General features: G+C 37.8%; 1 protein-coding gene across 1 annotated transcript in view; it reads right to left on the bottom strand.

Moving 5' to 3' along the window:
- Window positions 1-1,672, bottom strand: part of SLC30A8 (solute carrier family 30 member 8) — a 43,647-nt gene extending 41,975 nt beyond the window's left edge. The window contains exon 1 of the mRNA XM_060611188.3: window positions 1,378-1,672. Coding sequence (XP_060467171.3) covers window positions 1,378-1,448 — 71 coding nt within the window. The 5' untranslated portion in view covers window positions 1,449-1,672. The remainder of the gene's footprint in view (window positions 1-1,377) is intronic.
- Between the last annotated feature and the right edge of the window lie 14,089 nt (window positions 1,673-15,761).

The following is a 15,761-nucleotide window of genomic DNA, read 5'->3' as shown; positions in this document are numbered from 1 at the left end:
CAATGTTATTACTCTTCAGAATATTAATTTGGTTCCACGAAACAAACAAAAACATTATACATATTATTAGTGGGTATGTATTCTCTTAAGCTCTGCTCCTAACATGAATTCATTTCACATTTCCATTCATTCATCCATATGTACTAAGCATGTTTCTCTTTGCTCTTCATTCAGGTTGAACTCCCCAAACACACCAAACTCTTATTCTTATATGTCTCTGTTTTTTTCCAGGCAATTATCTCAGTCTGGAAAATGTCCCCTAACTTTATTTTCTCTCTCTCTCTCTCTTTTGTGTTTGTGTGTGTTTCAAATTTTTATTTAAATTCTAGCTGGTTAGCAAATACTATAATACTGGTCTTAGGAGTAGAATTTAGTGATTCATCACATACATATAACACCCAATGCTCATCACAAGAGCCTTTCTTAATACCCATCACCCATTTAGCCCATCCCCCACCTACCTCCCCTCCAGTAACCTTCAGTTTGTTCTCTATAGTTAAAAGTTTCTTATGGTTTGCCTCTCTCTCTCTAACCCTATTTTCTCTGTGGAGTTTTCCTAACCTTACTGTCTAACTCCTTTTCATTTTTCAGTTCTTACTCTAGCACTTCTGAAAAGCTTTCTCTGACCCTTAAAGCCTCGCTAATACCTTTTCTTTGAGATATTCTCATTAAACACCACCAGAATGACACTTGCATGATGTTTTGTAATTGCCTATTCCCTATATAGGTTCCACATTAGACTCAAAATTTCAAGAGGACAGAGATCTGAGAGTAGGAATATCTTCTTCCTGTTATATATCCAGGTGTATTTAATCAATAGTAGTTAAATAAGGGGAAAATGAATGAATATATTGCATGTAGTAATGTGGAGATATTAAATGGAACCAGAACTATATATCACATTAAATTCAGCTATATTTATTATAGTTGTATATATTTGATTATGTTATTTTGTGATTAAGAAAATAGCAATTAATTTAAAGATCAGTATAATCACAATTCAGTCACATAGTTTAAAAGCCTTAATTTTTTTCTAAATGTAATTTAGTAAAATTTACCTAGGACTTTAAAAATGGAATAACTTGAAGAAAAGAAAGGTAAACACATTGGATCGTATATATGCCTATTTTCTGGAAGATAAACTACAGATGAAAAATATATTAATAAAATGTATCCTTTGTGCACTTAGGATATTTAAGGAATTAAATCATGAATTCTTCAGGATTTGAATTATACAAGTCAGTCAAAAGTTTACCAAAGTTTACAAAATGCCTCTGAGTTGCACAGCAAAAGTTCTCAATTTTGAAGCAGTAGGACCCAAGGGTTTACTGATTAGTCAAGACAGAAAATTGTGAAGCAGAAACAGATGTCTGTTACCTGTCTAGGGTGAAGGCATACATCTTAGTGGCTTTGTCATTCACAAGATAAGTTCTTTCAAGAAACTCCATGGTGGTCAGGATGAGAGCTTCTGCTCCTTGCTGTTGTTGTGGCTGCTCTTGTTTACCTCGCTGTCCAGTTTGGGGGGCAAAGCAGCATTACAACCCTTCACGTACTTTCCAAAGAAAAAATAAAAAGGCTTCCGGGATTTAGAATAACAAGCCTCCTACATCAATGTTCTTGGTAGGTCTGCTAAAATTACGGCCTCCTTGGACTGTCAGCTGGTCTCATTCTCTCTGCCCCAGAAACTCCTTTCCTATGGAGACAGGCAGGTAGAATCAGGTGAAGTGTGTGTGTGTGTTTGTGTGTGTGTGTGCCCACGCTTCCCATGCTATCTGATTCCATCGTGCTTCCTCAGAGGTAGAAGAGCTCAAAGGTTTCCTGCTAATTGCTGATGTGGGGGTTTGGTCTTTAGAATACACCTGGGTGAACCGCAAACACCTTTCTGTATACTAGTCTCATGTTTCCCCTTTCTTTTCCTTTCCTTTTTTTGAGGGGGCCCTCTCTCTCTCAACCTAAAAGCATTTCTCCTGAGATTTAGTTCTAAGATGACCTCTCAGCAGCCATCAGAATTTACTTCTCCTCTCCTAGGACCATTTTGGGATTTTATGACTGAAGGGAGGACATGGGTCATTAGTTACCGAAGTCTGTAATCTGAAACAGTTCCTGGTGCAGCAGCTTTGAAGCCCTTTTGACAGGCAGGTAAAGGGCAGACTCAGCTTCTAAATACGTAACAGCCCTCAATCATACCTACAAGAACTGGAATGATCCGTATTCTCCCTGGCCAGGGTATCCTCTGCTAAGGATAAAAGACTCACTCAAGGAAACTCTATCAGGCAAACAAATGACAACTCAGGAATGGCATCTTCTGAGTTAATCCCAAGAGAACTTCAACCCCCAAACTCCTAGGAATTCACATTTTATTTCATTATACAGCACTTTCCTTTCCAAGTAAGAGAAGTGACTGTAGCCCAAGGGCAATAGCTCTTTGTGGTAGCATTTGTGTGGAGGCCAAAGAACATCCTGGACCGGAACAGATGCACGTGAGGGGTGAGGGTGAGTGCAGACTGGAGAAGAGGGCATAAAACTCCAACCACTGAGTCTTCATTTCCTTCTCCTTCTGTCAACACTCACTTTCTAGTAAGAAAACTCAGAGTAGGGTAGTCATGGAATAGCCCAGTTGCCCAGCATCTTGGGAATCTGTCCACCATACCGAGCAGAAATCTGCCACAATGGCCTAATAAAATAAATACTGTCTCTGAAGACAAACATGGAATTCAATGGCAGTTGCAGTAGCAGGGAGGGAGAGTCATCTTTGGCTGACAGTGAGAGCATCAGGTCTCCTATCACATCTTCAGTGAAGCTGTACATCTTTAAGATTTCAAACAGTGTCATCCATAACATAAATTCTAAGGTCTTTTCATATGACTCCATTGCCTAACCAATCATTAACTTGGTTCTGACAGATGGAAACCAGATAAATGGCTGGAGGAAGCCATTTTTCCTTGCAGGAGAAATTCTGGGTCTAGGGTCAGTAGAATAATCCAAAGTATTTCTTTTTCATTTTTCCTTACTCTTTACTTTACAAAGTAATAGGTTATTCTGTGGATGCAAAGCCGGAAACCAGAAAATAATTACTAATCCATCTGTGCGACACGTTGCCACATTTTGCAGCTTGAGTCATTTGTGAGCTGTTGCTACCACATATGAGAAAAATAGAATTCAAGTGAATGAATGTCAAAAGTGAAGAAACTACTTAAAATTAGGCTGAGATTCATTAAGAATAAGTGCAAGGAAGAGAAGATAAGCAGTATTCAAATACAGGAAAGAGAATATTTAGCTATAAATATCAATGGGAAAAAATTAATCTGGAAGCCTAAGATTCTACACCGTAAGTTTTTGTCACTAACACATACATAGATGCACAGGCATATTTGCACCTGGTCATGATTCTGTGAGCCCAGAGATGTATACTAGGTTATTCATGTGAGGCAATAATAGGGCGAGGATATATGAGAAGGGTAGGGTAGTACTGATATGGGGTAGGGGTAAGGTGGAGGTGAAAAAAGAGGGAATGGGGACCCAAGAAAAGAAGGACAAGAAAAAAATACCTTCTGTGATCTCTGCTATTTATTCATAAGTTGAAATATATAAAATTGTCATTTTTATAGACCCAATATAGGCTAAAATCAGCAATTTCATATGATTTACTTAAATAGTGTGCACATATATACACACTTATAAAATGTATATGTGTACATGTGTGATACATTTAAAAACAAAAAATTAAATATGCATATTTTTAAAATATTAAGAAATTATTTTCATCAAATATTTGTGAATTTCCAAGTGCTACCCTTGAAAATAACTACTCCCTTGTAAACCAAAATTTCTGGTGTAAGTAGCATAAAAGCAGCAAAGAGTGGGTTGCAGCAAATAAAACTTTTATGTTAAAAAAAAGTAAGTTTTCACTGCTATAAATTTAGATGTAAATTATGACTAAGAATTGCTTGCATGTCACATTGTGTGAAATATTCACCTGTTGATAACTTTGTCATCTTATAAACTCATTTGAACTACACCATTATCTCTTCCCCCTCAGTATTCTGTCAGCACAATATTTATAAAGAATTTCCCGTCCTTTCTGACTAACCTTTGTCCCACTTGGCGTGCACTGCCCACCAAGGACCAATGGCCCTAATCAGACTCACAAAAGTCACAAAATATGTATTTGGAAAGCAACATGGATCAAAAAAAAAATCCTTTCTCCTGTTGACAGTCTTGGTGTGCATGATGTTACTTTTCCCAGTTTCCTAGGCAACTAGCTTCCAAACCATCCTGAATTACAGGTTGTCCTCTCCGCCTACTCACCATCTCAAGCTTGTAGCAACTGAAGGGGCAAAATGCAATTTATAGCAGTTACCTCTGGGAATAAATATTCTGTCAGCTACAAGAACATCACTGACATGACTAAAGAACTGGTTCAGCTCCCCAGTGCTAGCTGTTGTTGGCAACAATTTCTTAATAGGATTTTACAAATAGTAGCTAATACCTGTGCAAAAATAATCTACACATGTGTCTTACACATCATTTGATATTTTACCTGCAGAAAGGGTGTATTTATGTAAAACCACCATGAGCATCCCTAGACGCTAAAGTACTGAGTTCTCAGGGCGCCTGGGTGGCTCAGTCGATTGAGCATCTGACCTCGGCTCAGGTCATGATCTCAAACAGTTCATGAGTTCAAGCCCCCTGTCAGGCTCTGTGCTGACAGCTCAGAGCCTGGAGCCTGCTTTGGATTCTGTGTCTCCCTCTGTCTCTGCCTCTCCCCTGCTAATTCTCTGTCTCTCTCTCTGTCTCTCTCTCTCTCTCCCTCTACCCCCCTTCTCTGTCTCAAAAATAAATAAGCATTAAAGAAAAAAAAATTTAATAAAGTACTGAGTTCTTGAGATGTGCATTCCCAAAATTTGAACTCATATTTCAGAAACACTTCATATTGCCATTGTTCGCATGTACCTGTCTTTTAAAAATAGACATGAAAATGTGCTTGTTTTAAAATAATAATGTGGATTTTCATTCTGTTTGGCATGTTCTTGTTTGTGTGGAAAGGCAATGTAGTAAAGTGGTTTAATGCATGGGCTTTCAAATCAGAATGACTTAGTTTCAGTTTCTGTTTGACCACTTCCATACATGTGTGACTTTGAACAAGTTATCTGGCCTCTGTGGTTTTCAGTTTCTCATCTGTAGAATGGTACACTAGTGGAGTCCCTCTTTACAGGGTGCTTATGAAGAGTAAAAGAGACAATGTCTATAAAAGTTCTTAGCATGATATCTGCCATATAACCAGTGTCATATAGAAGTGAGTTGCTATGGACTTGACCATGTCTAAGTAAAATGTCTTGGCTGTCCCTGAAAAACTGGCCCCAGTCTTAGCAGAAGGCTAAGAATTACCCACGAACAGAAGAAATCATCAAGGAAGTAGAAGTTATTGCAAAGAAGACCTGGGGACTTGAACCTGTTGTCAGCTCTACGGTTTGGGGAAAATCCCTCAAACTCTCTAGGCTCAATATTCTCAAATAATCTGTGATTTGTGATTTCTCAAATAGATTCATGCCTCCCTCATTCTACCCACTTAGCAGCCAAGTGCAATTCCGAATGTGTCCTCCATAAAAAAGGACACAACAGGAAGGAAATGAGAACTCAATCAGTGTAATCACCTGCTGAAGATTCTAGACTTCTGTATTCCCACACAGACTATAAAGATATTATTTCTAAGCTTGGTAGCATTTCCTTAGCAAGGTGGTTTTATGGTTATTACTACAATGTGGGCTTTTCAAAAGCTCCATCCAGGAATGTGAAAACAGAGACATTGAAAATTTAATTGGATTGTATTTTAAAGAACATTGTGAAAATTTCATTTTAATATAAAGTAAACATGTATAAAACACAAGCCATTTCCTGATATTTCATACTTTACGTGATAATAGACTGAAAGCCATCTGAGTTTTATTTTCTTCTTGATAAATTGGGACTATATAACTCTTTCTTTTGCCATTTTTATTTTTAAAAAGATTGAGCTATAGAAATGTTTCAGTGCAAATGCAATTTGTATTTGCTGAAAAAAGAAAAACTTGATAAAATATTGATACTGAAACAATAAAAGAAGTACTTTATTAAACCTGATAGATGCAAGTAAATAATACAAAAATAAACTAGCACTGTTTTGGTAGAGAGGAGTACTGGGACTAGGTGGTTAAAATGTTTATGAAATATATATTTTATTGATTAGCCTCCATGTACCACAATGCCTTTTACAAGCACTCTTCAGTCTTAAACTAATTAACCCTTAAATGCACTCTCCAGAATAGGTATGGTTTATTTTGTCTTGCAAACTCCAAAGTAGTTGTCTGCTGGCTTCACATTCTCACAACTGTATATGTCTCTCTTTTTTATTTGATTTACTTTGGCAAGCAAGAGAGGCTTCCAAGGACCCAAGCTATGATTTTAAGGCATTGGAATAAGAAAGGTACAAGAGGGGCGCCTGGGTGGCGCAGTTGGTTAAGCGTCCGACTTCAGCCAGGTCACGATCTCGCAGTCCGTGAGTTCGAGCCCCGCGTCAGGCGCTGGGCTGATGGCTCGGAGCCTGGAGCCTGTTTCCGATTCTGTGTCTCCCTCTCTCTCTGCCCCTCCCCCGTTCATGCTCTGTCTCTCTCTGTCCCAAAAATAAAAAAAATAAAAAAAATAAAAAAAAAGTTAAAAAAAAACAAAAACAAAAAAAGAAAGGTACAAGAAAGAATAAGAAAGGGAAAATCATGATTATTTCAATAGATGCAGAAAAAGCATTTGACAAAATACAACATCTATTTATGATTAAAAACTCCCAAAAGAGCAGATATGGAGGGAGTGTATCTAAACATAATACAGGTCATTTATTATAAGCCCGTTAATGATGAAAAGCTGAAAGCTATTCCTCTACGATCAGGGGCAAGACAAGGATGTTCAGTCTGCCACTTCTTTCAGCATAGTGTTGGAAGTCCTAGCTAGAGCAATCAGGTAAGAAAAAATAAATAAAATGCATTTAAATTGTAAAGGAAGAAGTAAAACTGTCACTATTTGCCAAGAACATGATACTATATACAGAAAATTCTAAAGACCCCGGCAAAAAACTGTTAGAACTAATAAAAAAAATTCAGTAAAGGTGTACAATACATAATCACTACACAAAAATCTGTTGTATTCCTATATAGCGATAATGAACTATCAGAAAACTAAATGTAAAAAAAACAATCCCATTCTTGCATCAACAAGAATAAAATACCTAGGAATAAATTTAACCAAGGAGGTGAGAGACCAGTATATTGAAAACTATAAGACATTAACTGAAGGAGACACAAATAAATGAAAAAATATCCCATGCTCATGGATTAGAAGAATTACTATTGCTAAACTGTCCATACTACCTAGTGAATCTATTCAACATAATCCCTATCAAAATTCCAATGGCATTTTTCACAAAAATAGAACAAAAAGTCCTAAAATCTGTATGGAACCACAAAAGACTCCAGGTAGCTAAAGCCATTTTGAGAAAGAACAAAGCTGGAGGCATCACATAATCCAATAGAGATTAGACTCTAATATAGATTTCAAACTGTGTTATAAATGTATAGTAATTAAAACTGTGGTATTAGCATAAAAACAGACACATAGATGAGTAGAACAGAATAGAGAGCCCAGAATTAAACCCACACACAATGGTCAATTAATTTACAACAAAGGAGCCAAGAATATACAATGAAGAAAAGACAATCTCTTCAATAAATGGTGCAGAGAAAACTGGACAGCCACATGCAAAAGAATGAAACTGGACCACTATCTGACTCGATATATAAAATTAATTCAAAATAGATTAAAGACTTGAACAAACGACCTGCAACCATAAAATCCTAGAAGAACATATAGGCAGTAAGCTCCTTGACATAGGTGTTAGTGATGATATTTTGAATCTGACACCAAAAGCAAAAAAACAAAAGTAAAAATGAACAAGTGGGACTACATCACACTTAAAACCTACTGCACAGCAAAGAAAACCATTAACAAAATGAAAAGGCAACCTACTGAATGGGAGAAGATATTTGTAAACCATGTATCTGACAGGGGGCTAGTATCCAAAATATATACAGAAATCATGTGATTCAATAGCAAAAACGGTGATAATAATCATTAAAAAATGGGCAGAAGGGGGCACCTGGGTGGCTCAGTCAGTTGAGCGGCCGACTTCGGCTCAGGTCATGATCTCGCAGTCCGTGAGTTCGAGCCCCGCGTCAGGCTCTGTGCTGACAGCTCAGGGCCTGGAGCCTGTTTCAGATTCTGTGTCTCCCTCTCTCTGACCCTCCCCAATTCATGCTCTGTCTCTCTCTGTCTCAAAAATAAATAAATGTTAAAAAAAATAAAAAAAAAATGGGCAGAAGGTCTTAATAGACATTTTCCCATAGAAGATATACAGATGGCCAATAGGTACATGAAAAGATGTTCTGTATCATTAATCATCAGTAAAATGCAAATCAAAGCCACAATGAGGTATTGCCTCACGCGCATTAGGATGGTTATTATCAAAAAGATTAGAAATATCAAATTTAGCAAGAATGTAGAGAAAAGGGAACCCTTGTGCACTGTTGGTGGGAACGTAAATTGGTGGAGCCACCATGGAATAAAGTAGAAATTTAACTAGAACTCTGGTGTGATCCAGCAATTTGTTTATCCAAAGAAAATAGGAAAATTCATTCAAAAAGATATATGAACCCCCATGCTTTTTGCAGCATTGTTTAAGATAGCCAAAATATGAAAAAAAAACCAAGTGTCCACCAATGGATGAATACGTAAAGAAATTGTGGTATGTGTATATAATGAAATATTATTCAGCCATTAAAAAAAGAAGGAAATATTGCCATTTGCAACAATGTGGATGGTCCTCAGGGGCATTATGCTAAGTGAAATAAGTCAGAAAAAAATAAATCCCATATGGCCTATCTCATATATAAAATTTAAAATATTTAATTAAATTTAATTTAATTAAAAATTAAAATATTTAAATTTTGTATATATAAGTATATGTACAAAAATCTAAGTTCTCTCGTGGGAGAGAGGGAGTGGTGGGAAAAATGGGTGAGCTATTTTTATTTTTTAGTTTAAATAAATTTTAAATTTTTAAAAAAAGTTTCAATATTCCTCCTGATTATTATCACCTAGTTCCTTAGAAGCTAAAAATATATATAATTTATTTTAAAAAATGGCAAAGAAAAAACAATGATGTTAGCAATCATTTTGGCCTATGTGTACTGACCTTCTCTATTTGAGAAGGTCAAAGATTAGCTGTCTAGTTAGATTGCAGATGAATTAAAGATAATTTAGGATGTTGATGACAAAACTGGTATATATCCTTATTCAATCAGCTTGAATAAAGGTGATCATCATTGTATGCGAAAAAGTTAACCAGACAAAAACAACCAGAAAGAAAAAAGTGTAATTGAAATACTTGAGAAAAGATTTTTCAAACTATCATTTCAAACTTCTATGAGGTAGAAGATTATTTTGTTCTTTTGGGGCTACCAGAGGGGAAAAAAATCCATCAATTGACTGCCTTTTGCAAGAGATCTAAATAAATTTTAAACAAACAAAATCAGAGCTTTATAATGATTCAAAGTCCGATTTTACTTAGAAGGTATCGAGTGATTGCTATGAGCCAGGCATCTCACTAAACTCTAGAGAGCTTATATATGTATAAGCTCTCTCTCTCTATGTGTGTGTGTGTGTGTGTGTGTGTGTGTGTGTGTGTGCACGTGTGTGTGTCTGTGTCTGTCTGTGTGTGTATTTGTTAATTCATTTAGCTAGACTCTGTGCCAAGCACTGATGGAATTAATAAACTCTTCCCTAGAGTCTCTTCCCTAGAGTCATTACAGGAAACAATTCACTGCAACAAACTTCTTTGACAGTAGGGAGACCAGGACTGACAGCTTTAATCCCAGTGGAGTGTGCATGAAGGAAAGTACTCAAGGCTACCAGGGTAGGCTGCCCTTAGGTGGTGAGCTTGCAAGCTCTCGAGGATGCTGGTCCTTAAGAGCTCTGCATTGAGAGGAGGACCCTCGTGCATGGCTGGCCAGGGACCTTGGTTTCCAGAAGGATCACTTCTCTGTCGTCTCTACGGGTCCTTTTCATCCGATTAGTTTTTCTTTCCCTTGCTGATTGCTTCTTACATCCAGTGGAGACAAAGTGTCACCTAGAGGTTGTTTCTGCCCATCCAGCCCACTGCTGTCAGGTGTCTGGCAGATTAGGTTTTGCAAAAGGTTTTTAGGAGACTTTGTGAGTCTCTCTTCCCCATCTGCATTTTGTTTTCCCTGGTCCTATCTCTACTCTTTTAGAAGCGAAGGTAGAATTTGGAACTGCAATCTCTAATTTTCTTTATTTTCTTAATTTTAATTTTAATTTTTGAAAGAGAGGGAGAGAGAGACATAGTGTGAGTGGGGCATGGGCAGAGAAAGAGGGAGACACAATATCCGAAGCAAGCTCCAAGCTCTGAGCTGTCAGCACAGAGCCTGACGTGGGGCTTGAACTCACGCACCACAAGATCATGACGTGAGCCAAAGTCAGAAGCTTAACCAGCTGAGCCACCAGGCACCCCAGCATACTATCTAGTTTTCAAGGAAAGAGCTTATGGAGGATTACTCCTCAGAGTGGCTAATGAGTATTTGTCTATGACACCACTTCAGAAAGCCAGTCTATCTCTCAGTTTACATAGAAAATTTCAACCAATCTAAGTTTTATTCTGTTTCTGGCTTTAGGACAACAATCCCGTTGGTCTGTTTTGTCTAATCACCAGAATTTTATTTCTGTTGTTACTGCTTTTGGACATTTCTTGGATGTTTGATACTATTATCTGAGCATTTTTATTGTGGCTGACAAACACTTGTATTGGTCTGCCCGGAAAAGTACTTCCCTATTTGAATCTTAAAAAAAAAGTAGACAAAAACATACTTTCTGATATGTTAGCTCCTTGATCTATATATGCACAGAGCATCACTAAAACCTAAAGCATTGAATTCCTGAATTAAACGAGAGAGAGAGAGAGAGAGAGAGAGAGAGAGAGACCCCTTTGTCATTATCTGGAATGCTACCATTTAATTTTTATGAGTACCGTTTACTTTCCTTTAGTGAAAGACCTTGAGGGCCCTTTCGTCTTATGAGAAGGATTTTCACACAAGTCCCCAGATGAATGCCAAGAGAGCAAAGACATAGCTCATCTTCTCCTCTGAATCTCGAAGTCTGGATTTATTTGACTCGAGGCTGACAAGACTGCCTCTCAGGAGATAGTCCAGAAGACAAGACAAAAGCTGCCTGGAAGCTTTCCCCTGGAAGACTGAGCCATTGCTTTTCACATCAAACCCAAAATGCATCAAGGGACGGCAGGTGGGTTTTCTGCTTGGAAGCACAACCACAAGGCACTGCTTACTAATTCATCTCTTCTTTTGGTGTTAGTGAATTTGCATCCAGTGAGTCAACATTTTCAAATGCTGCTAATCCAATTGTAACAGGTCTCTCCACCACCATCAGGGGATGTGTTCTTTGAATTTGCATCGAGTGCACGCAAGTGAGATATCATATTACCTTTTGCAATCCTAAATTCCCGACTTGATCACCCAGATATTGGCCACTGAGCAGGTGATGGGAGCCTGGGTCTCCCTCACAGTCAGCTAACTCCAAAAAAGAACAGAAATATGTATTTAATTGTAACAGGCAAGTTATGGAAAAATATTGCATTTTGTAACAGCTTATTTTAAGCTTTAAGTACCTAGGGTAATAATCGCCTTTACCCTTCAGAATTTAAAACTAGGATTTTTCTCTCAGTCTTCAACAGAATTGTGATAATTCATCATTTGCAGAATAAAAATTTCATTTTAAACATTATTAATGCCCAGATTAGACTGCCACAAAAACTAATATCCAAGGCACAATGACAATGTCCTCATATTTTCAGTATTATTTATGCGACAAAAATCCATACGACAAAACACTAGGAAGAGTTTTTGATAGAAGTTGGTTAGTTAGAGTGGGGTTTGGCCTAACCTGCACGTCCTAGTCACAGGTTAGTTTCCAGGGAAGCTGGTAAGTAATGTCAGGTGCCTTTTGGCCATTTTCTACTGAAGGAAGGAGAAATCGATTCTATGATTAATGTAATGTCCCAAAGAACACTAATTCTTCACTACTTCTTAGAATCATCATTATTATGGATGCTGCTGTCAGCAAACGAAGAATGGTTCTTCATCTGCTTTCTACCACACAGCCATTTCTACCTTAGCTTATTAATAAAGACCAGCCCTCCAGCTGAAGTGAAGTATACTGATCAGTCTTAAGATTTGAACGCGTTGGATTCATTGTCTGTTCACATATATCCTTTCCGCTGTTGACAGGCAAGATCACAGGCCTCTCAGTGTACCATTCTAACCCCTTGATCACTCGCTACTCATCCAAAGTCTTTGCTGGGTAGAAGAGGTTATTTATTTCTACCCAAGGGCTTAGACAACATGGTATATTTCCACTTATTAAACTCTTCTCTGAAGGTGTGTCTTCTCAGAACTATCATGTTTGACACCTGAATCCAGCCCAGCCACCCATTTTAACTGATACTATTTGGGAGAACATGCTACCATACCGAATGTACCCAGTCAGTAAATTTGGGGGCTGCAAGATCTCAGTCTGTTCCTCTCGCTGATTTTCAGTATGTCAATCAATAAATAAGTTTGCTTCTTTCTGCCCCAATTTCCTAACCAGAAAACTTTGAATGACAGTTACTGGGTCACCTCAGAAGACTCTTGTGAGTAAAAATAATCCTCTTCCTCCTACAAAGGTAACAAAACAATTTCCAAGTACTTAATATTATTAAAAAAATTAAAATTTGAAAAGTTATTTGTAGATAAAATAAGCAAAATGTACCAGAAGGTAAACACCATGTAAATAAAATTTAAACATATTTTTAGTTTAAAAAGTAAAATATATACACAGCAAAATAAGTTTAAGATTCAAAAAGATAGGCAATGGACAATTTGTCCTCCAGCTAAGATTGTAGGCCAGGATTCAGGGAATAAATCAGTTTTAAGATTAAACCGAAGGAGCGCCTGGGTGGCTCAGTTGGTTGAGCGTGAGACTTTGGCTCAAGTCATGATCTCGTGGTTTGTGTGTTCCAGCCCCGTGTCAGGCTCTATGCTGACAGCTCAGAGCCTGGAGCCTGCTTTGGATTCTGTGACTTCCTCTCTCTGCCCCTCCCCCACTCAGGCTCTGTCTCTGTCTTTCAAAAATTAATAAATGTTTTTTAAAAAAAATTTTAAAGGATAAACTAAATATCTTCATGGAATCCTTTGTGCACTTATAGACACACAGATACACACACTTTTTTTCTTTTGTAGTCCAACTCAATGTACATTTTAGAAATAATTTAAAATCCTGTCCACAGTTAATTACATACATGTCATTTTTAATTATTAATAGACTGTATTTTCTACAACAGTTTTAGGTTTACAGAAAAATTAAGTGAAAGGTACAGAGATTTCCCACATACCCCATGTCTCCACACATGCATGGCCTCCTCCATTATTAACATCGGGACCAGATCGGTACATTTGTTACAAGTGATGACCCTACATCGGCACAACATTATCATCCAATGTCTGTAGTTTACATTAGGGTTCACTCTTGGTGCTGTATATTCCATGGTCTGGACCAATGTATAATGACATGCATCTACCATTGTAGTGTCACACACCGTGGTTTCGCTGCCCTGAAATTCACTCACACACACTTTCTTAAGCCAGATTTGTCCAGTTTTTATGAGGCTGCTGTTTGGTGAATGTTAAAGTAACATCGATAATGAAGCTATTTCTTTCCTTTTGCTTTTGCTGGGAGACTCCCAGCCTGTCCTCTACCTACTGGACCACTAAGATTTGATGGCTGTCACTGTTCCATGACTCCCCCATGAGCCAACAGCACATACAATTCCGCATCCACCTCATGACTTGTTTGCTAGCAAACTGAACAGGCTGAAATTCACAGAGGTCTCTTTCATTGGGAAAGAAATGAAGAAGAAAGCAAGAAGCTCTAGGAGAGAATTCAGCTCTGTTGCTCAACTCAGCAATTGGTCCATCAATCGATCCTCCTCTTCCTCTCAAGCCTTGGTAACATTCCCATTTCTACTAGCTAAGCTCTAAGTTTATGCTAAGTGCTAGTGATTTAGACAAGCATAATTCCTGCTGTCTGAGAATTTATAATCTAAAGGAGAACTGCCTTTGAAAAGCAATCCATTTGGTACCAGGTGACATATCATAGTAATCACAGACTATCATCACAAACTAGCACACATGTCACAGTACTGCCAACATATTTATACTTAAAATATATAACATTCATTTACAAAACCTGAGCAGAGTGAGTATAAAAGTGACTATCACCAACCCAGTTTACCTTCTAATGCCAACACTAGAAATTAGAAGCGCCTGTCTTAGACCCTTGGGTTATTAGATCTGGCTCTGTCGATCAAAAACAATATCACACATCACACATTATCTTATAGTTTCTCACGGCTTTAAAAAGAAAATCTCACTCTCCAGGGCCTGAAATTACAGACACTGAAGCTTTTAATATCGCCCTGTAGATTCAGGCAATTCAAACTGAAACATTTACTTTGTCATATGAATCCAAATATTTTCCTGTCGTTCAGGGAAATATCACGAGAAGGTGAATCTTTTCTGGCTTCGTCTAATTGTGAAAGTAATGACAGTGCACAAGAAATAATATCTCTTCCAACACCCTAAGGGCAAAATTATCGCTCTGCTTTGCCTATCTCTTTTATGGAGAGTTTGTGTTATTGCTCTTCAGCATGGTGTTTACAAACACCCAGCAACTTATTATTCAGTAGATGAGAAGCAATGGGAAGGCTAACAAAAAAAAAGTAATTTAACTAAGACATTAAGTAATGTGAAAAGACTAATTAGAAGTGTGACTTGCCCATCATTTTCCCTAAGAACTTCCACAGGAGACTTCTTTCTCCTAGGTTTCCAAAATAAATGTGGTATGTTTGATAAACAGACTTCAGAGTTGTTTATCTAAAATGAACACCTGAGGATGTGATAGTGGTCTTATTGTAATCAACAAAACCAGAGGACAGGTCCAGTGGCCTCTCTTCTAGAAGGTAGCATGTGCGTAACTGATTGTGGATAGTTCTCACTGAACTGGTTACCTCATTTTTAAAATTGGCATTCCAAAAAGTAAGCTTACCCCACCTGGAAATGGCCCTTTTAGACACCTCCCCAACACTGCTTCCTCTTCCTGGAACACTCCCTCCCTCTCTGGCTGTGCACAAGGATGCTACCTTCTCATCTTAAGGTCTCAGCTCAGATATCACCACCTCAGAAAGCCCTTCTCAGATCTTCCTGTGAAAAGCAGTGTTATCTCAGTCACAACCAGTTTCCCTCCACATTGCACTTTTCATTTCCTTCAGAGATCTTATCACTCTCTCTGTTTTACCCTCACAATGTTTTTGTTTCTGGTCTCATCCACTCCTATGAGAATGTAAGCTCTTAGAGGGAATGAGTTCTGTTTCACACTGTTCTATCCTCAGTGCTCAGTATAGAGTGTGTGGTATATCATGGGTTAATAATACAATGTTTTAATCAGTGAATGGAGGAATGAATGGCTGGCTGGCTGGATGAATGGATGGATAGAACATACTGGTGAGAAATATTACATAGGGATTGAGGGTAAACTATTTGAAGTCATGAAGA

Source organism: Panthera onca, chromosome F2, assembly GCF_046562875.1.
Source record: "Panthera onca isolate mPanOnc1 chromosome F2, mPanOnc1 haplotype 2, whole genome shotgun sequence".
Classification (NCBI taxonomy): Eukaryota; Metazoa; Chordata; class Mammalia; order Carnivora; family Felidae; genus Panthera; species Panthera onca.
This window is presented reverse-complemented; position numbering and strand designations above follow the sequence as displayed.